We start from the raw sequence: 27,779 nt of genomic DNA on the forward strand, positions 1-27,779 counted from the left end.
ACTGGTAGCGGGTAGGCAGGAGGATCAGGACAACTACCTTTGTGTAATAGCCTGCAAAAACCTTCAGCGTAACTGGAGCGATGAACTCGCGAATAAAGTGAAGCCAGACATTCTCGAGATCAATTTGCTTCATGTGAATATCATCAGTTGGGACATTTTCATAACCACCAGATATACGGCTATCCTAGAAACAAACATTAATACAACAAGACAATTTATATTGATATTATCTTCCTACTTTGTTCAATTAAGAATCATAATGCACAATAAAGTGAACAGTTGTTTGATTATGGTGTGCCATCTGTTTTAGTGACAAGATCAAGACCGTTTAGACAACAGAGCTCTGCACATGACGTGCATCAGTGGTGAAGCGAGCTTCGGTGAGAAAACACTTTCTACTTACTGACTGTAGATGTGAGTTTCAATATCACTATAAAGTTGATAAAAATGGACTCCCTCGGCCCTCACGTGCACACACACCCTGGAACTAACATTTTATAATCATCCTCAGGGCAGATTCCACTGATGTGCTCTTTGAATCAAACGCCCTGCAAACCTTGGTTTAATTTGGTGAAACTCAAGTCTCTCAGCAATTATTGGCCAGTACAGCACCATCCATAGACTCGGAGTTCTTCCTCATATTTGGAAAACACCTCTTCCTGGTCAGCTACAAAGCTGTGAGCCAAGCTATGTAAATGCAGTAGGCGTCACAATATCCCCCAAAATTCCACTGCAAAGTTAAGGAATGGGCTGTCTGTCCCTGGGGTTTCTTAAAGAGACACATAGAATCAATGCTGGAATTATTCTTTGCCAAGTTTTATAATGGAATGTAAATACAAAGCAAAATTATAGATTCCACCTTACTATTTTTTATTTTTTGGTTTTTCAAGACAGAGTTTCTCTGTAGCTTTGGAGCCTGTCCTGGAACTAGCTCTGGCAGACCAGGTTGTCCTTGAATTCACAGAGATCCACCTGCCTCTGCCTCCCTAGTGCTGGGATTAAGGGAGCCATGCACCACCTTTTACAAACAGACGCAAACCCTGTTGACAGGAGATGTTTGTCATAGCCTTTTCACTACAGCGCACCAGGAAAAGGAGCACAGGGAGTAAAAAACTGTCCTTAGAAAACAACAGTGATCAGTGAAGACGTGCAATTCCTAATCAACACCAATCCCATCCCTCATGGCTAACCTGTAATTGCTCTCATAAGTGAGAAAGGAACCCAGGAACCGAGTGATTTAAAACAATTAGCAACCAGTAAAATTAGACTAAAAACTTTTCTTGATGGCCAATTCACTGATCTCACAGTCTCAGAGAAATGTAACAAGAAAGGCACAAGTCCTCTGAACCCTCTGGCTATCTGCCCCACCTCCCAGGAGTTCTTCCCGTGAAATCACAACTCACGTGATGCTTTCCCCCAGACCACTTGCCATAGTGCTCCATTTCTTCGACCAACTCATCACAGGCTCTTTCAGAAAGTACAGGGAACCAAAAGACATCTGGACAAGGCTGGAAGACAGTGACAGGTTAGAAGACAGGGCAACAGCAGAAATGACTGTAATATACAGACATTTTTGAAGATCTTCAATGGGAAATCATTTTATCACAGTTTAATTGGCAGTGTTTTTTTTTTTCCTCTTGGTACATACAACAATGGTGACACACACCCGATGAAACGAATCCGAGTAGCACATGTTTAACAGGCCGTTCTAAGTAAGGACTATTTAAGAAAGAGAATCCAGTGTTTTCCAAAGACAAGCTTCCACTGTCTGTCCGTTGTCTATCAATGGTCCCCCAGCTTCTGTGGCTGGAGGGAGTACCAGTGCTCAGCTGCATGTCTGGGTGTTGTCCAAAATTGGGAGCATGAGGGGGAGGGATGAAGGGAGGAAGGGTAGAAGGAGGGGTGAAGGGGAGGTGGGGAGTGAATGAGGGATCTAGAGGGTGGAGATGGGGGAAGGGCAGAGAAGGAGAGCAAGGAAAGAGATACCTTGATTGAGAAAGCCATTACGGGACTAGCAAGACACCTGGCATTAGGGACACTTCCAGGAATCTACAAGGATGACCCCAGCTAAGACCCTAAGCAATACTGGAGAAAGTGCCTGAACCTGCCTTCCCCTGTAATCAGATTGATTACCTTACTTGTCATCATAGAACCTTCATCCAGTAACTCATGGAAGCAGATGCAAAGATCTACAGCTAAGCACTGGGCCAAGCTCCCAGAGTCCAGTCCAACAGAGGGAGGAGCAAAAGGGTCAAGACCATGATGGGATACCCACAGAAACAGCTGACTTGAGCTAGGGGGAGTTCAGACTCCAGACTGACAGTGGGGGAACCTACATAGAACCAAAGTAGGCCCTCTGAATGCAGGTGACAGTTGTGTGGCTGGGGCAGTCTATGGGGCCTGGCAGTGGGACCAGGACTTATCCCTAGTGCTTGAACTGCCTTTTTGGAGCCCATTCCCTATGGAGGGATACCTTGGTCAGCCTAGATACAGAGAGTAGGGCCTTGGTCCTGCCTCAAACTGATTAGTCAGACTTTGTTGACTTCCCCTGAGAAGCCCTCTCTAGGAGTGGATAGGGGTAGGATGGAGGGAGCAGGAGGAGGGGAGGGAGTGGGAACTGGGATTGGTATGTAAAATAGGTAAAGATTGATTTTTGGTTGTTGTTGTTTTTTTTTTTAAAGAGTGAGTCTTTAAGGCTAGGCTCCATTAAAAATGTAAAAGCTGTAAGTCTCATGAATTGCACCCAATCAACGATTCCACATTTAAAATTTCTGCTAATGCAGTATTACTTAAATCAGATTTTGTTGAAATTACAGGAAAGTCACTCTGTATGTTACAATTATTAGTACAAACCTGCTCAACTATATTTTCAGTGAAAATCTTCGAATAATCACGGTTTATATATTTTTCCTTCCAGTCCTAAGGGAAAAAAACCCCACACATTTAAACAAGTAACTTTTCCATAAATAAGTATATACATTAGAAAAATTATTCAAATAATGTATAAATAGCTTTGAATCAGACAAAATAGTACTTTTCAGAAGCCAGTTTTATATTTCAAACTTTGCCTGTTCTATATATGGGTACAACATACCATGAAACGAACAAAGCCTTTTATCTATAATGTCTCAGGTTATTAAAATTGAGTATTATTATGATAGACAGATTCATATGCAATATTTAAGAATATATATATATATATATATGAAATTAAACATGTGGTGTTTAAACGTAAAAAAACAGAACGGGAGCTGGGTGGTGGTGGTGCACACCTTTAATCCCAGATCTCGGGAGGCAGAGGCAGGTGGATATCTGTGAGTTCGAGGCCAGCCTGGTCTACAAGAGCTAGTTCCAGGGCAGGCTCCAAAGCTACAGAGAAACCCTGTCTTGAAAAACAGAAACAAACAAAAATAGAACTGGGAATGTAGCTCAGAGTGTTAGGGGCAGAAAAGACTCCCTGCTTAGGTACAGACCTCATACCTCAGTTAGGTTGGGTCATCATTTTGTATTTATTGATGTTAAAGTTTTAGATTGGACACTAACTCTTCATTTGAAAACATTTTTCTAGTCAGTGAGTCAATTATGATCTCACTTTTCTTTGAAAAACTCTGAAAATGGGAAATCACTAAGTATTCTGCCACAGAAGAATGAAAGTATGAGCAAAACCACGGGGAAGCAGAGCCTATTCAGCTCAGCAGTTTCGCCATAAGCCCTCAAGAGAGCCAAGTTCCTATAGGAACATATCCAATGCAGGATATAAACTAAGAGCTCACCTGGATGCTGATAACTAAGTAATTCTACCTCTCAGAACCCTCAAGAATTCAGAACCCAGCCCAAGTGTGGAGTTGCTACCCTCTCCATAAAAAAGAAAACCATTTTCATTTCTCCCTCACTAACGCTGAAGATAGGCAGGTAAAATGGGAAAAAAAGTACTTTTAAATTATCAAAATGCCAAAAAAGATTATCTTTTTTCTATCTAACAGGATTCTATATTCAAAGTTCTTTCTGGAATTCTGCTATTTCTGTGAAATCAAAAACTATTCTCACCAGGTAGCCTGAGTCTTTGTAATTTAAAACTCACTGTTGGCATGGGGAAGACATTTTAAAAAGATAACCAAAATGACTATTCAAGAAAGTTTTCTCGAGGGAAAAATGTGCCAGTTCTACTGAAGAAAGAGATCCTCTTAACAGTCCCAAGAGCGACTACTATCTGAATCAAATTTCTCCAACTTGGCATGTTTCCTTCCATGGGAGAAAGATTCACTGGGCTCTGGCTGTCTTCAGTATATATTTACAAAATTGTCAAAACACTTTACTAAGTGGAAACATAATGGATATTTTTCCAAACTAAATTCTTGATGTATCTGGATATGTGGGAGTGGGCAAGCATCTGGAGATGAACCTAATGCATTTTGCATGTTACGGAAGAGTTTCATCCCCAAACCATATCTTTAATAACTGAGGTCTTTCCCACCCCCTTTCGAAAATATGTATGTGATTCATATGTTTTTCTAAAACTATTATTAAGAGCTGGATGGTCCTTTTGAAAACAGAAAGTAGAAATTTTAAGAGAACACAAAGAAACTGATTTTTCCTTTTCTTTAAGGTAATATGTCTTAATTTTAAAAAGTTTTGGGTCAAGTTTAGAAATATTGCAGACCATAAAATACAACTATTTACACTCATTTAAAAGCATTTGTGTGTTACTACTATTACTCGATTTATATTCATTTAGAGCGACAGGAAGATAAGCAACAAGGGAGTTAAACATGAACATACCACAGGGTTTTCAAATATCTGCCAGAGGTCATTGTTGAGGTGGGAAGTATTGTAATTTGCAGTTGACAACAGCCGTCCAAATTCATGTCTGTTAGAAATGTACATAAACATACCCTATGTACCGAAAACAGCAGTATTAATCTCAAAGTGCAGGACATTTAATCATGGGAAAAATATATAGACTGCATTAAATTTTGTATTTAATTCATAAACATGCATTTTAATTTTTCATAAAATGTGTATTATTTAAAATAAATCAAAATTGTTAGAAACTCAGAAAACCCACAGAACTAACAGCACAAATGGCCAATAGGAAGAAGGAGACTTGGACTGCTCTGTCACCTTCTCAGGGATCCTAGAGACAGATAAAGGAAAAGAAATCCCTGTAGGAAAGCAGAAATATTTTTTAGATATGCACGGCAATGGCGTGCATCTTCTTTTCGGCTTCTTTTCCTTTCAAAGAAACACATATTTTATGAGAACTCAAGTGCCAGAAGGACTTCTTCAGTGCTTCATATTCCTCTGCGGCATTGTTTCAGACCCGAGAGAGTTCTCCAGGCATTTTAAGAGAGTTAAGAAGGAAGTCTCCTGTTCTTCCCTAAAGATGGCAAATGTGGCAGATAGCACTGGGCCAAGGATGTCTCTTTGTACCTGTTTTTGTTGGTAAAAAGGTTAGTGGCAAGCATACACATGGGCAAGTGCCCAAACCTCATCTCTAATGAAGATGTACTTTATACCTACTTTCTTCTCCTCTCCACAGCACCCCTAAACCCTACAACATTGAGTAAAAGTATTGGAGGTTATTTCTCTCACCTGCTAATTATAAAATGTAAATTACCTCAATGACCAAAGACCTGACAATCAAGCAACACTCCTCCAAAACCTCACAGCACACACACGGACAGATAAGGAGCCCATGAGTACCAGCATTTGATCAACCAATGCAAACGTGGCTCTGCTCTTAAGGATACTTTACTGCCACTCAACACAGCATAACTAACATAGTTACATAAAGAAAAATGAATAAAAATAAGTAAAAATGACACCTTTGGGGGCCTGAGCATTTGGAATGTTTCCGGAGTAGGGGAGTCTTTTTCCCTTTGTAAGGTCTAAAATGAAGAGAAGCATGGGTCAGTTGATGTGCATACCTATTTGCCAGGCATCGTGGTACATAAATACAGCAGCTCTGATAAAAAGCTGACATTGTGAAATGTCCTTCCTAGACAACATGCAAAACAAGCAAAGCTTGCGGGGCACACAAAACACATCCAGCCTTCCCACTGTTTTATTGCAACTTGTTTGGTGAAACACATATCCAAGCTCATTCCTTAGCAAAACTTCATTAGATTAGATACGTAATTAAGACAAAGGGGAAAAATGAGTAACAGAGGCCATTCCGGATGCGCTGTTGAGTGAAATCAGCCAAACATAAGCACAAATACAATTAAAGGCACTGAGTGTGTTCAATGAGGATGCACACAGATACACAGGCAATAAACATACTGGAACAACACATGCCTTGTTAAACTAAAAAAAAATACTTGCCAACCTTTCTGATATTTCTAAGGCTATGACTGCTTATGTAAATTGAGAAATAAAATAGTATCTGAAACAAAATCTTATATATGTTTTCTGAATTAAAACATATTTGTATGGTTTGAAAAATTATTTTCTATAAGCATTTATGTTTTATTATAAAAGTATATTTCTAAAACACTAATGTATCATCTGCTTTTCAGGTGGATTAAGTATACTATTTCCCTAGTTTAGGGAGCCTGCTTTGTAAGAGTGTACCATCAGTATTACAGGGTACACTTAGAAAAAAAACGTAGTCAGTGATTTCATGAAAAATTATAAGCTTATTAAACATGTAAAGAACATTTCAAACTAATATTAACTAAACTCAATTTTTGGTATAGAATTTCAGATGTAAATAATGATAAATTCTTAAGGGAACAAAGCTTATTCTTAATTTTGTCTTTATTAAAATCTTTCTATGCAGCTTATGAGTCAGGCCTATGCTAACATTTAAATACTATGCTATATGATGTTCACAAATTATTCTCCAAAAATTATAGAACCAAAAAAATTGGCTAGTATTTAGAAATAAGGACGAAAAGGGGTATCCAAACACAGTGACACACGGGCTGAAAAGCAGGCCATCTTGTCAAAATGACCAAGCAAGCCGCGGCTGTGCATCTTACCATTTCTCTAGCATTTCGGCAAAGAGCCATATCAGGATCCAATTTATCACGAACAAAATAGTTCCTCTCACTCATCTCTGATCGGAGTGCCTTTCCTTGAATTAAGTATACATTAGCCATGTATGGGACATTCCAAATTCCTCTGAAAGTAAAAGATACATTCCAAAAATACCACACATACAATGTATTTCATGCATACATTTAAAATAAATGCTTTGTATATTTTTAGTATTTGTATATATAAATTGCTTAGTCAGTAAAGCATATCATACTTGACAAATATGATATTTTGGTATACATATATCCTAATGAGAATTAGGAGAAATTCTTATTTCTATCTCTAGATAGACTTTAAGTTGTACCTAGCTGTGGTAGCTCTCCTACCATCATTGCTGCAGTTTCACGATAGTCTACTGTACAGAATTATTTTCTGTTTAATCAAAACCATCTGATAGCAAAAGCAATGACACACTGAACCAGAGGTATTCTGGCACAGCTGGCATGGCTCCCTAGAACAGACACTAGTGCCAAGGCTGTATTAGAAAGTTAAATAGGCCATAGAAGAAGTATATATACTACAAAACTTCATAAGCACTACAATTAGTGTATTCTTTCAAGCACAACCAACATAATATGTATGTATATATACTGAAATTCATTGACTTATTTTAGGTGAAATAAATCTGGAAGTGTAAGTGTTGGCAGCTCTCTGTCTTCACCTTTCCTACCGCCATTCTGAGAGGACCCCTCTATCTGGGAGGTACCAGCCTGTAGGCCTGTGTCTGTCACTTTAGAAAACAGAAAGGGAAAATCTTGACCAAGGAAATGTAGTGTAATCAGTTTGTATTACTTAGATGAGAAAATACAAGAAAAAACACCCAAAAAACAAAAACCAAAGGGCCTTTAGCCCCATATAATTTGTCAGGCAAATCCAAGCATTAATTACGATGGAATGCATGATGCTTCTTTCTAAGGGTTTAAATGCAGGTGCATACACATGTCATCAGCAGTCACTCTCTCCTCAAGCTCACTAATGGACCGAGGTCCCTACCACCCTCTTTATCCTGTGGATAGGTCAGGCAGGAAACTACTGTGTAAAAAACAACCATGACTTACTACAATAAACGTGAATGCACTGTTCTGTATTTGACAGCCTTCATTTCCATCCAGTCCATAAATAGTATCACATATATGGCTTATGTAAGTCATTTAGAGTCAATAAAAGTAGTTGAAATAATAAAGAACTGTCTTAAAATAATTTCTTACCTACCACACTAGCAGCTAACAATAACAACTAAGGAAAAAACAAAAAGGGGGAAAAAACCAACATTATTATAGTTGCATCATTCAGATGTAAAGCTCCTCCTCCACCATCCACCACTTCAAGTATGAGTGCAAGTAATATTTACTTCCTAGATGATAGTTGGTATTTTCTAAATTAACAGTCAATCAAATATCAAAAGAGCTTTGCTAAGAAGATACTAGACAAGAATGTTTCTCCTCTTTTCCAGATGGTAGGCTAGCACACTTTGTCTTAAGTATCCAACGCATCAGCTCATTTAAAAAGTGAAATACAAAAATATAAAAAGTAGTCTCTGGAAAGAGGTGCCCTTGTACCTAAGTGAGCTCCTACTTCTCAAATTCACTCTGAGCAGAAGGAAGAGAGATAAAGATTATATCAGGCAATATAGTAGGACCAGATTGTTACACTGCTGTATAGGAAAAGATTCACTCGGGTAACTCACACTCTGTTTCCCTGAACGATGTCCACGTAATCTTCAGAGCGAGCGTAGTACCCATCAGGACTCAACGCCCCCCAGAAGTTGGACCATAACTTTCCATGACGTGTCACAAGGGGAGCAATGATCTTCCTAAGAAAGGGAAACCCACATCATTAATAATCCTCAAACTATAAGAGTTGTACCCTTTGCAAGACACATAACACAGGGAAGTTTATTTAATAAATTACTTGAATATGTGCATATATGTGTGAGTGCGTGTGTGTGTATTACAGAAAATTTAAGAAAAAAATCCCAACATCTTTTCTGCAATGGATACAATGAAATTTTTAGTTATGTTAATTAAAAGGAGCAACAAAAAGGAAAAATTATTGAAAATGCTAACAAAATATTGAGATAACATTTTAACAATACATTAATTACATGTAAGAGAGTCATTGTATTTAAATTAAATTCAAATAAAACGGGCAAACTGAACGCTCTCTACAGTATTAAGGGAGTCAGTGAATATTTGTTGAATGAAAAACAACCCACACAGATGGGCTGAGACATGAAGAGGCAATGTTTCTAAAACAAATCCTAATCACTTTACCATCTGTCTCCAGTATTTTATGACTTTTTATACTAGGTTGTAGTTGTAAGCTGGCGTGGTAGCAATGAATACGTCAGTCTTTACTTTAGAAACAAAACAGAGGCTCTTGTCTGGAATGGAAAGTCCCCAGGAACTAGGGTTTAAATTTACTTGCTACCCTGATGGCGCTGAGAGACTGAGAGACAGCACCTTGAGAGGTTCCTAACTTCGGAGAAGGTTACACAAGGGCAGGGACCTTGAAACTCAGTTCCTCCCTTGCTCCCGGTTCCTGCTCCTGCAGCCTCAGCTTGTCCCTCCTCTCATGATATAGCTGAGAACCTCACAAGGCAGCCAAGAAGTGCAGCGGCAGCCCCTGCATATGATGCCAAACCACTCAGCCTCCAAGTCTGTGAGTCAAATGAACTTCTACTGTTTATTATTTAGCCAGTTGGTGGCTTTTTATTAAAGCCATTGCAAACACAGTAAGACACTGTGACTATATTCTCTTTTAATAACTATTTGGAAAGTGGTACCATTTAGACTAACAATACAAATGTGAAATATGTCAGACTTCCCTTGGGAAACTTTATTTGTACTACCAACATTTCCCGTATGAGTAAAAAGTCAGATGTTCCTCTACAATTACTTTTATATTGCAGTGGCACCATACAATTTAGGAAAAGCTCACGATTCTTCCACAGTGCTTATGGACTCCACAAAGAAGCCTAATTAATAGGCCCAATACTTGTGAAGATGAGCTGGCATCTTCCTTGTACATATACAGAAGAAAAATATAGAAAACATATATCGAGACTAGAGATTGCTTAGTGATTAAGAGCAATGGCTCCTTATCCAGAGGACCCAGGTTCAGTGACCAGCACCCACATGTCAGCTCACAACCTTCTGTAACTTTAGTTCTGGGGTAGCCTCTTCTGTAGGCAACAGACACACACACACACTCACAGTACCCAGATATACATGCAGGCCAAGCACTCTATATATATATATATAATGCCCACCAAGATTTTTTTTAACTTTCCCATTTACCAAACATTGGCCAGAAGCACATAGATTTGTACTGTAGAATAACTATAGCATTATTTTAAAAAATGGTGAAAATTTTGCTTTATGGGTATTCAGGGAATAATGGTTCAATGACCATAACTGACATCAAGTATTTTGACAATTAAAAGACAAAAACAAAAACCCTTTTAATTTATAATCTCAGTGTCTTCTGAAGTACTATTACAAATTTCCTATATAATACTCAACATAAAGAAGTCATGCTAACATTTTAGCTTCTACATCTTTTCTTCTTTAGGAGAAATAGTGTGTTAATGTAGACAAACAGTACATGTGAGCTATGAGGAGCAGCGAATAGCAACACAATCAGTAGTAGCTGTAGTACAGCAAGTAGGATTAAGACCCTTATATCTAGATCTCTATGTCTTTATTCCATTACATTTGAATCATTGAGAATAGGGGCTCCATGACATTCAGTACAACAGTAAATCCAACTATGGCTGTGAAGAGACCAGTGTATCCGAAATGTCTGATTTTAGAACTATAACTCTATGAAATAAATGATGAGTTTTATGAAAAATTATATTTAAAATATCTATGTAGAATAAAAAATTGAAATTTTTTTAGTATCAGAAACATTGATAATATGATTAAACATAGTTTTAAATAGAAAAACAGGCCAAATACCATTAATAGTCACTGTTTGACTGTATTATTGGACATTTTCATTTTTAGATTGCTAATGGAGTATTTAGTACTGGGACCTTAAAAGGTATAGGATAGTTGAATGTGACCTACCTCAATTTATTTGTGTGCCCACACACATGTGGGAAATTATCATATTACTAATGAATTCATGTTAGACTTAGTACCTGTTTTGTTCAATCAAAATTTTTAAAGTTCTTGGGTTTGTCAAAACAACATCTGCATCCACACTAAAGTAGTAATCACACTTTTCATCCTGACGACAGAAATCCCTGATGTTGAGAAAGAAAATAAAATAAGCATTAGGCAAAATTTCCTGCTTGGAAATATTAATGTAAAGCAAACGTAAGTAGGAACGTTCTAATGTATTTTCAATCAAAACTTCCATGTACTGAAAATGACTAATTCATCAACCCATGTATCCATTGGTAGACATCACTACAATTTCAGATCAAGTGAGATACATATTTAATTCACTAAATATTTTAAGGCATAAAAACCTTTAGGAGCTATAGGGGTGGGTCAGTATATAATAGCAGTTGCTATGCTGTGCATGCAGAAGGACTTATGGCCCAAATTCATGTAAAAAGACAGAGCACGGTCCAACACAGAGGCCAACAACCCCAGTACTTAAGGGGCACAGACAGAGGGGGGTGGCTGGGACTGGCTGGTCTCCAGACTGGCTCCAGGGAAGAGATGTTGTCTGAAGGGATAAGGTAGGTACTGATAGATAAGGACATCTTGTGGCCTGCTCTGGCGTCTGCATACATGACAGGTACATACACTTATGTATACACCTATACCACACGTACACAACATCTGCTAACAATGGGAATTTGGGAAACATGTTTTCTGAAAGAAGAATTAACTTACCCCAATGTATTGATATTTTAAATTACCTTTTACATGTAAACACCTAGATACACAAAAAATACTGTAGCACCGATAATTCAGATTTTTAGGGGATTCAAGTTACTTTTGCTGTAGTGTGGTGTGTGTGTGTGTGTGTGTGTGTGTGCGCGCGTGTGTGCGTGTGTGGTGTTCTGATGGAGATTAATCCAGCCTTACACATGCTAAGACAAAAATGACATTGTCTGAAAGGAATTATGGAGATAAAGTTAAAGGTTTCTTAAGTATTAATATTTTACACTTGACTGCATAGAGTGCTTTTTAAAGACAGTTATGTCCTGCCTGCTCACTGGAAGTGCTGACTCACGTTTTTCCAGGAGAGACTGCAGTGTTTCCTATAGGAAATCAAGGACCGAGCCACTGATGACACCATGATGACCTGCGACGTCCTATGATCGTCATGCATTTAGGATACATTTAGCTATGGCTTCTGCATTTAGGATACTCTTGCCTGCTTCATCTTTCCAGCCTCACAGCCGGCCCTACTGGCCACTTTCTGCTCTTCAGTACATTTTTTTCAAACTAGCAACCAAGCAGGACAGTTGACGGGAAATTTTACAGCAGTTATTCCACACCATCAAAGAGAGTGAGTCCTGAAGAGGGACTCAGGGATTAACCAATGAATTAGTTAAGGATACAGGCATTTCTGACTACTCCAAAGCCCTTCCCAAGAAGAAACCCTAACTGTGCGTTAGACTTGCACAGTACAAGGCATGAGAGTCAGCAACAGACAAAAACGTCCCCTGTTAAGAAGGCACAGTATCCTTGCCTTTTTACAAGCAGCTTCTCAAAATGCGGGCTAGAGCATCAGTTTGGCATTCACTGGAGACACAACTGCTCGGTGGCAGAGTTTCACAAGTACTCTACTGGAGTACTAAAGAACCAAAAGCAGCTCTTCTGAGTACAGAGTCTTAGCAACATCAAGCAGGAGCACACGAATTCCACATAGGTGCTTTACTACATGGCCTCTGGATGACGAATTTAAATATAAGCATTTTGCTCTTACAGTCATAATATTCATTTGTCTCTTTTGTTTAAATCTTTAGCTGCAGCTAATTCATAACCTGATTAAGTATTTTGACTTAGTTTAAAGAAAAGTGTAAGTAACTCCCACGGCCACTCCTGTGTGTAACTACACCCACACAGAACTGTCTCCTGCAGCTGTACCTGTGACACACACACATACAAAGAGGTGCCTTCCACCTTTAATAGAACAAATCAAGGAAATTTTTTTTCTTAAAATTCATCTACCACAATAACAATTCAATATATATTATTCAAACATACATTCCCATGTTTCTGGCTTCCGCTTGACTTAGATTTTCTTCCGGTCCTACTATTTTTATAGTACTTATTTCAAGCTTAGCTTTATCAAAAAACACTTTGATGTCCTTTTCATGATAAACTTCCTGGAACAAATTTTAAATATAAAAAATTAGATGGAAGACAAACTGAATTGTTTACAAAGACAATACTTCATGCTTACAGTATAAATTATATAATTCAGTTATTCAATTACAGAAAACATACTTAACTATCACCTGAAAAAAAATCAAAGAACATAAAATAGATTTATATCAATAGCTAAAAAGAGAAGCTGCTTCAAAATTACTTCAGTGTCTGCTAAAAGGTCAAGCCCTGCAATAATACTTAAATCCTAGTCATTACAGACAATTCTAACTGAAGGGGGAATATCTTGTTGCCTAAGAATCTTAGATATTTGCTATAAAAATTTAGAAGTAAGGTTTATTAAATGTAATAAATATTAGTATATTATGTGTATAAACAGCCTTTTTATTTGTGCAAAATTAAATTTAAAAATAAACTCTGAAGCCAAAGAGTACAATTAATGACCATATACAAAATTGTCTTTAGACAAAAAGAGAGTATTTAGCAAATTCACATTGACCAACAGCCAGCTAGCAGTGTAAAACCATCGATTTAAGATGATTCCTGATTTAGCTGTATTGAAGTTAGGGAACTTCCTCTCCAGCACCAGTGTGCGTGGAGTTTTCTATGCATCGCAGCTTACTTTTCCTTCTCAAAAATGCTGTCCCAGCATGGTAAGGTCAGTTGTTACATAAGGCTGCATGACATAGCCTTAGAAAAATGATAAAAATTGATGTTAGGAAATTTAAGGCCATCTGAAATTTGGTAAAAGGTCAACAAAAAGCACATAACCACAACTGTGTTACGTACTTGTGGTAAGTATCAATATTATAATTAATTCTGGACAGCAAATCATGTCTGATATTTACTCTTTGAACTTACTAAAGGTGTGTTTCTGAAATTTGAAAACGGTCTCTGAAAAAAATAAATGATTATAAGACATCTAACACTGCAAGTCTACCTCTGTGAAGCCAACCAAAGTGACTTTATTGAATCACGCTCTTAACATGGATTTATAACCTAAAGGAAGTTATTACCCTGTTCACCATATGGATGACATGGTACACAGCCTGTGTAAGTAATCCATTTCCTTATTATTACCTATTACCTATTATTATTACTTATTATATTATTATTATATTAATATTATTACTTATTATTAAACCTATTACCAGAAGAGCAGAAAACAAGAAGCTCTGGAGCTGACAACTTAGAACTAAAACAAATATTGACAGAAATGACTTGTTTAAAGTACATGTTTGGAGGATCTGAATGTCTCAGAAGAAATAACAATAACGCGTTTCGCTGGTGAGGAGACGCCACTTTGAGCTGGAGGGAGGCAGTGCTCTGGAAGCATGTCAGCTCTGATGCTATGGTATTATTGCTGCAAAAACCAAGGGCAAGTGTACAGAAGAAAGCCCCAGAGTCGCCGAATGCAAAGGAGCACAGGCTCTCTTGCACATTCTCATCAATTATGCTGACAAACTGTGTGCAAATGGCCAATATTCAGCCATTTTGATCTACAGAAACTCTCAATTTCATGTGGCCCAGCTTAATATTACATTAAACTTTCAATTCTTAAGACAAAATAGAAGTGTAAAACATTCCTTGGTTTTAAGGTGCAAGAGGAGTTCCTTCAAAAAAATTGTCACATTCAACACTCAAGACTGAAATACTTACTTTATTATGAATAAAGAGTTTAAGTGCTTCTTTGGGATAATCCAGTGTTAACAGTAAGTCCAGGAATCGAGGTAGAAAAGGGGTTGGTTGTTCAATAAAAACACCTATTGTTACCTTTGGATGGACCTACGTTTTAGAGCAAACACAAAAGCCAATTATGATCAGTATAATTTCAAATTCTATTCAAATCTTGGCGGGGTGGGGGAACAACAAGCAAAGAAAAGAAACAGAACAAATAAAACAACAAGAAACACAAGACTTTCAGGTCAGCACAATCACAAAGCTGGCCTCAACCACTGGGTCCTCTAACATTGCAAGTCTACCTCTGTGAAGCCAACCAAAGTGACTTTATTGAATCACGCTCTTAACATGGATTTATAACCTAAAGGAAGTTATTACCCTGTTCACCATATGGATGACATGGTACACAGCCTGTGTAAGTAATCCATTTCCTTCAGGGCTCCTCTCAAAAAAGCCAAATGGTGTTTTGAAAAATTCTATAAAAAATACCAGAGTTCTAGGTCAGGGATGCTGCTCATGGTAGAGTGCCTCCCTACCTCTGGGCTTGGAGAACAAGAAGAGGTGAGGAGAAAGAAAAGAACGGGGATGGAGGAGGAGGGAGGATAAAGAGGAATGATCCCATCTTATTAACAGGCTTTGCTATTTTTTACTTACTTTCAGCATGTTATGTTATAAGAAAAACTACTTTCTTTATTTAACATATTATCTTAATGTGAATATTTTTATATGTTTTCTTAAATCCACATTAAGCATGTGTTAGGTATAATTTCTTTTTTTTATTTTCTTATGTAAAATATCTGTAATACACATTGGCCATGCAGTCTTTGTGATGGGTGGGGTTTTATCAAAGGGAATGGAAGCTCCTGGTTTGAAAAGGTTATGATCAAGGTAGTAAAACAGATATGCAAGTGAATTATTATGCAATGAAACTAAAACCAGAGCTGCATGAAGTCTTCACGGAGCCCAAACTCCGTGCTGAGCAAGTCCGCTACCACTGCACTAGAAACTCAGACCCAGAAATAGAGATGTGTTTAATCCTGCACATATTAAGTGTTGAATGGCTATTTCTTCCCATCTCTGCACACATATCTCTCCATTATCTCGATATGTGAACGTCTGCTTGCAGGGAAGTGAGCCTGTCCATTGTGCTTTATCAGTTCACTGGCCCAAACACCAATTACGAGATGAGGAAATAAATGCAAAGAACTAGAAACAGTACACCTACCCTCTAGGAGTTTTCAGTTTAATGGAAGAAAGGAGTCAAGATCAGATCATATCTCCTCTAAAATGTTTAATTCAAATATACTAAGTGCCTTAGAAGTTAACCATCCCACATTTATACACAAGCAAGATGGAATTCAGAGTAGTAATTTACATCCACTGCAAGCTTCTCTTTTAATATTTATTGAAGTAATTTAACTATGAAATTTAAACTGTCTCTAAAACGTGCACGTGTAGGGCCAGCAAGATGAACTCAGGCAGTGAGGCGTTTGCCACTGACCCTGTCAATCTAACCCACAGGGCTCACAGAGCAAAAGAAGAGAACCAAATCTTGCAAGATGTCCCCTGACCTCCACACATGCACAGAAAATGTACTAACATATACACAAATACATGCACACACATAGCATAAGTGAATACAAATGTGAAAAAATTTAACTCTACCTGGTAAGAAGCTGTTTTGACCCACATTTAAACATATGCTGTGTGCAGGATCTTAACTCCTACAAATGCTTCATTTCTATGTCCCTGTTGCATGCTCACTATGTTTTGAGAACTACAGAATTTTATTATATTTAGGAATAAGCAATTTTCCCTTTCTAGAACAATTTAATAAGTTGTAATTCAAGTGCAGAAACCAAATTATTTATATGCAAAAAACAATATTTATATGCTGAATAAAAACCTCAACACTAACATTTTATTCTTGAATCAGAAAGTTTAAATTAAAAGGGAAAATCCAAACAGAAGGAATTGATTCTCCTTCCAGAGGACACCATTTTCTGCAAAAAGCATCAAGACAAGTGTTTAAACATCTCCATGGTGCGGATTCATTCAGAACTGCTTTGGCCCTCTTTCCAGAAAGGAAACATTTAGTTTGTTGCTTCAAAGTCTGGCCAAAAACCTTCCTTTCAAGTGACATAGAGTTCTATTCAGAAGTTACTAAATGTAGACAATTTACTTTTTATTCTCCCTTCAGACTGTGGTGAGAAATCAAGCACTAGTTTACAGAGTTCCAGTGCCCTGTGTCGCGGGACCTTGCCACTCCACAGCTGCTGCAGTCACACATGTCTCTGGGGACTTTATTTTTACCAGTGTTGCTCTGAATTCACTGGCACGCTGTCAGTTGCTCAGTCTACTTACGGCAAATAAGGTCAACTTTTAGCTGTCAGTGCTTTCAAAATAATCGAAAGCACAGGCTTCTAGAATTTCTAAGTCACGGTACTTTCACATTAGAAATCATCAAAAATACGAGGGAAACTATAGAACAATTTGCCCTTTTCCTGTGTCACTGCATCTCATGACAATGTAGATTTCTGATGTATGTTCATACACATAAATTCCACTTACATCCACTGCAGACAAGTCAATTGTGTCAAAGTCACAAAGAGCACAGCCACTTTCCTGTGTCCATGAATTAGGAACATAGTTTCCAAAGTAATTCTGGAGAATCTAATAAATGCAGGAAAAAACAGATGAACAGAAGCACCAAGTTGTCACTCTACAATTACATAGCTTCAGAGAATTCTTGTCTGCACCTGGCAAAATTCCCCAATCACACTAACATTTATACATGTTATATATGTATACATTTATACAACATATATACATTCTTCAGGTGATGAATCATTAAGTTCTACACACTCTGTCTAGAAATGACCAAGTTGTTATAAAAGATAAAATTCATATTATTTGATATAACTTGATGTAAGGGAATACTAGAATTTGCCATTGTAACCAAAAAAAATAGGCCAAGTAAACTTTTAAAGGAACAATTAAGGCATTTATACAAACCATCATGATTCAAGTATGCAGTAATGAAATAAATATGTTTAAATGTCCAGCACAGACATTTAAATTGACCCATTATCTGCAGAAAATGGGGCAAGGGTAAGGTGACTTCTCACCAAACACATCACATAGAACAAAGAGTGAGGCAGCTTTATCACCAAAGAACACAAAGCTATTTCTGGAGACGTAAACGGAGCCTGCTTGTTCATTTTCCAGCTATGCAGACCCAAATAATCACACAGAAACTATACTAACTACAACACTGTTTGGCCAATAGCTTAGGTATATTCCTAGCTAGTTCATGCATCTTAAATTAACCCATTTCTATTAATTTATGTATCACCATGAGACTGTGGCCTACCAGTAAGGTTCCTATGTCTGTCTCCTTCAGCAGCTACAAGATACACCTTAACTCTGCCTACTATGTCTATATATTTTCTGTTCAGATTTCCTGCCTGGCTGTACTCTGCTAAGCCACTGACCAAAACAGCTTTATTCATCAAACAATAAAAGCAACACATATACAGAAGAACATCTTACATCATAGAGACGCTTCTGTCAGCCAGGCTTCGGGGTGCTGCTCAGAGGACTAATGCAACAAGGGATTAAGACAGTCATTCCACAAACCAAAGAAAAGCAGCAGTGGAGACTGCTTACCCATCTGAGAGGGCATCTCCTCTCTGACTAGCCCCTCTCTTTTAATTATCTATTGAGATTTATCTCATTTTGTAAAAACTGTGATTTTATATTTTGAAGGGTAGTCAGTAAAGGGAGGAAGTTGGCACAAGAAACAAGCAGACTACAATTCCCTTTGAGCCCTCAAAATATCTTGAACCTTTCTGAAATTGGGACATTGCAGAATCATTCTCTAGATGTATATGTAACAAAGTTCCTACATGCTTTGCAATCTTGATACCACACAGTGTCTGTTGTTAAATTACATTACCACTGTAAGAACACACTTCAAATCCTCATTATGCTCCTATAATCATGTTTTTCATATTTGCTTGTTTGTTTCTGTTTTTGCTTTGAGACAGGGTTTCTCTGTGTAGCTATGGCTGCCCTGGAACTCCCTCTGTAGACCATGCACCCCCAGAACTTGCAGAGATCTACCTGCCTCTGCCTCTCATGAGTGCTGAGATTAAAGGCAGGTGCCACCACTGCCAGCTAATCATGCTTTTCTTGTCGTTGTTTTTGTTTTTTTTTTAACATGGCAAAAGTAAGACATTCAAAAGAAAAAGTCAAAAATTTTAAAGACAGAAGTGAGAGCACATAAGTAAGTGCTTACAAGATATTTCTAGCTTCTTAAGACCCTAAAGTAGAGCACACAGGGAGCTAACTCGGCCATTTTGCCAGTGTCCTTTCCTAGGTCTATCAAAATATTTCTACAACAGAAATTTCAATCAGAAAATGCTAAAGCCAGGAAACTGCATTAGCACAGGAAAGCCTTTGTGCTACCTAAACCTATAGAGGTAGATGCATTGAACCTCTGTAAACCTATAGAGGTAGATGCATTGAACCTCGGTAAACCTAAGAAATGGATAAGCACCACGGCAGCTTTGGATGATATGGGACCTCAGAAGTCAGAAACCATATCTCATGACAGTCATTATAGAGTCAGTATGGCTGGGCATGGTTTTGGTGCACACCTTTAACCCCAGCACTCCAGAGGCAGATGAATCTCCTTGAGTTCAAAGTCAGCCTGGTCTACAAGGCGAGGTAAATGCTAGCCAATACTACACAGTGACATCCTCTCAAAGAGGGGTAGGGAACAATGGAGCATTTAAAGTGCATAAAAAAACAAAAACAAGACACAGAAAGTACTTCTGATTGACAAATAATGAAGGTGAGTACTAAAATAAGACACACATATATACATTATACATTATATATATAATGTGCTCCGTAATACATGTTACTTTGAAAGGACATGAAAATTACAAAATACATAATCTTCATTAGAATGTCCTTGAAAATATTTTTAAAGGAAGTAAAAGTCCCTGAAATTGCTGGACACATTAAAAATCCTCACATTTAAGGACTGACACTTTTCCCACTAAGAAATAACATCAAAATTTAATATTTGTGCCATGAATTCTAGATTCCCTGTATGAATATGAAAATGGCCAACAGTCCTAAGGGGTAAAGCACAAAGAAGCAAAACTTTCAGTTTTCAGAAATAAAGTTCGATTTTGTAACTTTCCACCTTCTACCCTTTTTCCAGAGTAGTAAATGTTGGGAAAGAGTACTACTGATGGGAAATGTCCTGGTATTTGTCATCCCATGGCAGAGATTGCCCTTCTCCTCCCAATACCCATACACCAGGGCATCTGTTTCCCTCGTAACAACTGTGGACATTTCTGCTGGCCGCTGGGGAAGGTGTGGAAAGCTGCTGAAGGGCGAGGCTGCCTTGAGTTCCTGGGCACCGAGCAAGAACTTTCCTGAGTCCTCTTCAAAGTACATCCAAATATGATGTCATCTGCACTAACAGAGGGCCCATCCCCGCCCCATCTAGCCATTAGTCAAGGTCGCAGCAGCTAAGAACTATGATTTTGGGGCATGGATTCAGGTCATTGATTTTATTATAAATCGAATTATTTAAAGCAATTATTTCTTTTCATGTGCAGCACATGTGATTATTCTAGGATCTCTGAACAATTAGGGGAATAAGGCTTGCTCTCTGGGTCTCTGACCTCTACTGTTCCTAAAATGGTAGTCACTAAAGTGAAGTATGTATCTATAGAATAGAAGGTCATAATCTTGCTAAGAGAAAACCCTGTTTATTTTAAGTCAGATGCTACACTGCATAAAAGACAACGCAAATAAACTGTCCACATTCAAGTTTTTCAAAGAACCTGCTTTAAAGAGATGATGACCCTCTCATATTGTTCCATAGTCCAACTCAGAGAAACAGACAATCAGTTAATGGGTATAGGTACTTACTTTGGTGGGCCCATTTCCATTAATTGCTACTGGCAGTGTTTCATAAAACGTATTCTTCACTCTGCTTTTACCATTTTCAAATTTTAAAACCACCTCATCTGGGTTAAAAAGAGAAAAGTTTTCCTTAACTTCAAACATTTGTAGGTCTATGGATTTCCAAGACATACAATCACATTTTTCAATGCATAGAAACTATCTTGCCCAAGTCAGCAGTTTTCCAAATTGAAGAAGGGTACAGGTAGTTACAGGCTGATTCCAACCAAATACCCAAGCACTAAGCCGGGTTGTCGAGTGCTTTGCTGGTCCCTGATGTGTTTGCCAGCAGTGTGGCACCAGCTGGATCCACTATCACAACTTATCTGTAGTGGGCCCAGACCGGGATTGAAGGCTTATTCTAGAAAGAGCAAGCAATGTGTGTATGGCGAAGGTGCATTGCCTGGCATAAGCCAGACTTTCACAGCTGACTGGCCATCTGACAGATGTGCAGCTCTCAATTGGCCTTCTATCCCAAGAACCTAATCACTCTATGGACAGCACCATGAACTGTATAGAACTATAACATATTCTTAACTTTTTAAATAATATGCATTAATAAATAAAAATATTGTGAGTTTTAGTACATAAATTAAAACATCAAGAATACTCACAAGTATGTTCATGGCAATCTCTGTGCAGATGTACCTGCATACGCTGGTATGGACATGTTCTCTGTGTGCGTGCTCAAAAATATGTAACTGTGTGCACAAGTTCTGTGTGAGTAATCAAAAGTGTGCAGTTGTGTGCACACATTATATGTTTATTCATAGTTATCCAGGTTTATTCACATGTTCTTGAGGCAGTACTTAAAAATGTGCAGGTATATATACATGATATATGCACATTCATGTGCAGGTTTGTGCACATGCTCTGTATATATCACAAATGCGTGCACACACTCTGTACATGCACTCACAAGTATGCAAACATGTTTGCTTGTGTATTTACAAGTGTACATGTATGCCCCTATGCTCTGTGAGAGTGTATTCACATATAAACTGGTGTGCACGCATGCTTTTTGAGTGTACTCAAAGATGTAGGTGTGTGCACACACTGTGTATATATTCATAAATGTGCAGGTTGTTATGTGCAGACACTATGGGATTGTATTAACACATAGTTCGGTATGTGTGCATACTCTGTTAGAGTGTACTCCCTTGTCTGTCAGTGTGAACACATGTTCAGAGTATAGTCGTGAAGTTCATGTGTGTACACATACTTTGTACATCTACCCACAAGTATGTCACTGTATACATGATCTTTGTATGTACGCATACATGTACTCAGAGTGAGCGTGCTCTGTAAGAGTGTATTCATGAATGTGCAGGTATGAGCACACAGTATACTCCTAAGTGTGTAGGTTTATAGACACACTATAAGTATTCTCACAAATGTGCACACACTTGATGCAGATAGCCATAAGTGTCTGGATGCATACACACACTCTGCAGAAGCATATTCGTAATAGGAATGGAATTTTCTAAACTATATGAAAACATCAAATTAAGTTCAGTGCTTGATTTTTTTAAACATTTTAGAGGCTGGCACCTTGGTCATAGCTCCAAATGGTTTACTGCAGAAGAGAATGCTGAATACAGGCATTCACAACTATGAGAAGACAGTGTATGTATCTGTACCTGTAGCTCCATTCAAGGCCTGGAAAATTTTGCATTTGTGATCCAATGTGATGTTAAATGCTTCCTAAAAAAGTAAAGGAAATAGGCAACATTGAAAATTATAACAGAAACAACCACCAACATGGTCAAATTGATTATGCATCGCTGGGGTAATTTACAGCTTAAAATACTTGCTCAGTGTATTAAGGGAAAGATTCAGATGTCTAAGACAGCATTGTAGGCAGACGCGCACAGACAGGCCTTGATTCCCTGCTGTCAGGGTGCAGTAGTCACAATGCAAGAAACATCACAAATGCACAGAAAATGAACAAAATGTAACTTCACACCATTTAAAATAATTTTTTTTCAAATTACAGTTTCCTCTTTTTTTCTCTGAATTAAAGATTAAATCAATCTTATGAACTCTCTCTATAAAGTTAGTGGCAGACTCGGTTTTAACAGTCCCCAGATTTTCAGTATGGCATATGTATTGGGAAAAGCATGAAATTGCATTTATGTGTTATGTGTAGTTACATGATATGTTACATGCAGTTCCTGACTCTTCCTGAAAGGCTAGCTAAGGAGACCTCAAGAATTTAAATGGCACTTTGTTGTTTTTTTCAACCAACCTGCATTTTTTTTTTCCAACCTGCGTTTTATCTGTCTGACTGTCATGACCAGGGCTCCGACAGCCATCTGGTCACAGAGACACTGAAAATACACACTCCACATATAGTGTGGAACAGACAAGAGCTACCTTGCTGGAAAGCAGCACACCATTGTTGCAACCGACACTATCTCAGAGGAAAAAATAAACACATTGACAAATATATTCCTTATTTAGCCCACTACTATGTTTAGTTAGTGTATTTGTGATAATTACAATATTTTTATTAGGAAATGAGGCTCTGTCTCTGGCCCCTAGAATCTCAGGCCATAATCTCTGGAATTTCATAATCTATTCATTCCATAATTTATACTCTAAAGCACTTTTTTCTGTTTCCCCCCTTTTTGGTCAGTATGTACATGTATGTTGTATGTGTGTGTGTGTGTGTTTGCCTGAGTGTGAGTATAAATGTATTTAGAAGCCGGAAATAGACATTGACTAACTTTTTTAATTGCTTTCTACATAATGTGGAGACAAGGTCTCTCACTTGAATCTAGAGTTCAACAATTCAGCTAATCTAGCTAGTCAGCTGTCTAGGGACCTCCAGCTGTTTCTCAGAACTGTGAGCCTGTTTGGCATTTATGCAGTACTGAGAATCCCAACGTGGTTGTCAAGCTGACAAGGCAAATGTTTTACCCACTTAGCCACCTGCTCAGTCCCTTTGCAAACATTCTTAGTCCTCCAGCTGGCTATAAAACCCAATGAGATCTGTCTACACAGGACCATGTCCCATGCTATATCTGCAATACCAGTCACCTGGACGATGGTGAGGCATCCTCAAACTCCAACAAGTCTTACAGAGATGTTCATTCCAGTGTGGCAAACTCTTTTTCAGTGGGCTTATTCATATGCCACTTCAAAGTATCAAACAAAGTATTGCCATGCACCATGGTAGACGTTTAAAAGTGTTATTGCTAGAACATTGTGTCTTAATGATAGATGTCTGCTCCACAAAGACATCATTGTCTGTAGCTGGTTTTGGTCTCCAGGTGCAGAAACTTTACTTATTTCTCCCATTCTGCTATCAAGAGACCTGGCAGTGACCCAGCAGCTGAGGCTGCATGCTGGTCGAGGTTGGCCCTGAATTTTCCTAGTCGTTTGATGTGTTTCCACACAACATGGCAAATAACAGGGTCTAAGACCTATTTTTTCCTCTCTAACAAACCTAAGTTGGGCAAGATTTTTGACTCAGCCACTGAGAGAGACAGAGACAATCAGACACTTCTCATATCCAAAGGAGGGAGACCAAGGTCACCTACTCAGTACTTATTCCACGGATGCGGAGAGTTTCAATTGCGATACCAACAAAAATAATTCAGTTTCCCAAAATCTTTTTGTTTCTGACTCCTCCCTGAGGAAAATATAAAAATCAAAGCAAGCAAAGCAACAAGAAGAGAAACTGCAAGCTCTCCCTCACCCTCTTCACTGGGTCGATGTAAATTTTTGTGTAGAAGAGCTGATCATCGTCGTTATCCTGCAGATTCCACTGCTGGACAAGACGACTGATGTACGGAGCATAGCCCATGAAGCCTGCAACACACAAACACAGCAGACAGCTCAGAATTCAAAGACCCAAGCGTATGTCATCGTTAGTTCATTCCAACAGCTGACAAAGCTGCAAAGTCATGAGGTCCAATGTTTATGCATGTAGGCTAAAATGGAGAGACAAGACTAATTATAATACAAAGCAAGCTAATCAAAGATGCTTTTAAATATATGCATTCCTGAAGTTAACTGATAAATAAGAACTCTGCGAGGTTACTAAGGTAAGGCCGACTGGGGACAGAGCAGGGTGAGATGGAATTCCTCTAGACCTTGTGAATGGCCCTTCTTGAACCCACTGAAAAGGAACCACTACTTCTGAATGAAGGAAATGTCTCCCACTGTGCCAAGATTCCAGCGTAGGCAAAGAATGTGGATTGTCATCAATTACAAAAATCCTGAAGAAACTTTCTATCCAGGAATTTTGGGAATGTTTTCCATTACTTGAAACCAGTCTTACTGTGCCTGGTAGATCATTTTTCTGGCTAGATTTTATATGTCATTGTCTGGAATAAGGAAATCTAAAATTGAAGTCTTCCCCTTGGCCTTCGAGCCTCTGTGATGAATCTGCCAATAGCACATATCTATAAAGACAGAGACAACGAGGTCATTTTCTAGGTCTTCCCGAGTTTCAGCCATGCAACCAGCTGCTCTGCTTCACCGACAGACAACACTCACCACACACAGACCATAGTTTTTAAAAAAAAGTTTATTTTATTTTGCCTGCTTGTTTGTATGTGAGCCATGAGTGTGCAGGTGCTCACAAAGGTCAGAAGACAACGTCAGGTCCCCTTGACTTAGAGTTACAAGACTTGTGAGCTCACCAATGGGATGGGGATGGCAGGAACTGGACAAGCAGGGAGCATTCAGCCACAGACCATCTCTCGAGCCTAACAATGTATTTTTAATTACTATGAATAATCCTCAATAATAAAAAAATTGGTGTCATTTTCACTGACTTATATTATTGTCTTATAAAAAATTGCTTCCTTGCCCTTCTTCTAAGGCCAAATACATCTAAGTAAGTGAAATAAAATTACATTCAGATGTATTTATAATTTATTATTTTTTCAATTAACATGTCTTAAAACTAAGTGGTACATTTTTACTAAGTCACAACTCATGTCCTTTAAATGTCTCTCACAAACTGTGCAATCACACACTCTGACTGCACACGCTCATGCTGCTATCCGCTCCCTGATAATCCGTGGAGATAGAAGCGTGGTGTTTTATCTGTGAGGACTTTCCCTGTGTTAGGTGTGACAGTAGCACTTACCTGCTAATGGTTGTCATTTCCACAGCACTGACAGTCCCTCAGAAATTTCCCTCAGTGGCTATACTGCTTGCTATCCAGAAGAATGTCTACCATAGAATATCATGTGCATGAATTTTCCAGGAAAAAAATAATTGAATGCCAAAATACAACCTAATCCAATGCTATTCATCATCTTTAAAATTCACGTTTTAAAACCTCTAATGAGGGCTAAACTGCAAAATGGGCTATTTATTGTGACTGAGGGCTTGATAGCTCAGTGGTCAGGGCACAGGAACAGCACCATATCCATGACAATAACTCCAAAGGGGAAAGATTGAGCAGGCAGCTCATAGCAAGGCAGTGAGGTCAGCAGACTAACACAGCCAATCCTAGATACTAACTTGAATACAATACCCCTCAGAGATGGTGAACAGTCTGGTAAAATATACCAGGGTCAAGAGGTCCCCAAGGCACAGACAGTATGTGTTGGGATGGCGGGAAGGGGAGCTAAAAGTACAGGCTAACACTTGAGGTCTCAGAGGTCCATGATTCATACAGACTGAGAGGTTCTAAATTATGACTATGGGGTGGATGGGTAAAATGTCAGAGATGTAAAGGCTGAGCTTGAGTCACTGCAGAGAAATGACAAGCTTGTCACCATAGATGACTAAGCTATGTCTGCTGCCCACACATGCTTACCTCAAACAATATTTATGGAGCTGTCTGAACAAGATCCACTGTGGATCAAAGACTGCTCTAAACACACACTTGCCAACACGGCTTGCAACCGGACCTAGCTTATCTCTGCCATGCTAAAATACACACTATACTGGTAAACTAGCATGTCACATTTAAGCCTGCTGAACTGCTAAGAGTCCTCTTTTGTGTTAGATTCAAGCACATTTTCATCACGTGTATGCAAAACTATGTCCTGGGCCAGGATGACCCCTGGCCCTGAAATGGGAAAGACAATTAACAGCTAAGGCAGTAAACATAGTGTTTAACTGAACAGCTTAAACCAACATTGGTTACCATTGTTTATCCCATAATGCAACAGGAAACCAGAAGCTCACTGAGGGAGGGATTCTCAGCAACCCTGTACTGCTGCTTCTTCCCCAGTCCATGTCTGCAGGATGCTGTGAGTCTTGACTTGACAATGGTGTCTCCTTGTTTGCACTCTCAGCCTGGGTAGTGTTGCATATTGCAAATGCCTAACTTGATGCTTGGTTTTTTATCTGCAACTTTTAATTTTGCTTTTATACACTAAATCAACACACTCATTTGAAACCAAATTAGAGTTTTCACAGGTCATTCTTACACAAAACACATGTCCTCCTTCCTAATGTGCTTACATTTACCTCAGTTCAAGAAAAACAAATTCTGTAGTCACAATACACCCAAAGTCAAATTTTCATTTATCATTAAGGGCGTGTGTGTGATCATTGTTAATTAATCTGTGGTGACTCGCTAGAGAATGCAACATTTCTATACACTCAGACACTATTTAAAATGTTGGCTACAACGCCAAAATAAGCAATTCAACACAATGTATTTTAAAGCAGATCACATTAACAAGTGGCTGTTTTTAATCATGTGCACTAAACTTAATGTCCTCGACCCCAAACCTCTCAATGAATGGTAATCAGAAGACGTGAATTCTCACTTGCACCATGGAAGTTCAGACATCC

The 27,779-nt window shown here is 38.4% G+C and overlaps 1 protein-coding gene across 2 annotated transcripts in view; it reads right to left on the reverse strand.

The window, feature by feature from the left end:
• The window catches only part of Plod2 (procollagen-lysine,2-oxoglutarate 5-dioxygenase 2), a 66,043-nt gene that overhangs the window by 1,698 nt on the left and 36,566 nt on the right, over positions 1-27,779 (reverse strand). Inside the window, exons 5-18 of one of the 2 annotated variants that reach the window (XM_075964992.1) lie at positions 24,712-24,824; positions 22,649-22,712; positions 20,976-21,073; positions 17,592-17,693; positions 15,000-15,125; positions 13,218-13,339; positions 11,189-11,293; positions 8,729-8,854; positions 6,984-7,125; positions 5,826-5,888; positions 4,780-4,893; positions 2,854-2,919; positions 1,404-1,508; positions 38-184 (exon numbers count right to left, since the gene is read on the reverse strand). In XM_075964992.1, coding sequence (XP_075821107.1) covers positions 38-184; positions 1,404-1,508; positions 2,854-2,919; positions 4,780-4,893; positions 5,826-5,888; positions 6,984-7,125; positions 8,729-8,854; positions 11,189-11,293; positions 13,218-13,339; positions 15,000-15,125; positions 17,592-17,693; positions 20,976-21,073; positions 22,649-22,712; positions 24,712-24,824 — 1,493 coding nt within the window. The remainder of the gene's footprint in view (positions 1-37; positions 185-1,403; positions 1,509-2,853; positions 2,920-4,779; positions 4,894-5,825; positions 5,889-6,983; positions 7,126-8,728; positions 8,855-11,188; positions 11,294-13,217; positions 13,340-14,999; positions 15,126-17,591; positions 17,694-20,975; positions 21,074-22,648; positions 22,713-24,711; positions 24,825-27,779) is intronic. The other variant, XM_075964993.1, reaches the window with a different exon arrangement.

Source organism: Microtus pennsylvanicus, chromosome 3 (assembly GCF_037038515.1).
Source record: "Microtus pennsylvanicus isolate mMicPen1 chromosome 3, mMicPen1.hap1, whole genome shotgun sequence".
Taxonomy (NCBI): Eukaryota; Metazoa; Chordata; class Mammalia; order Rodentia; family Cricetidae; genus Microtus; species Microtus pennsylvanicus.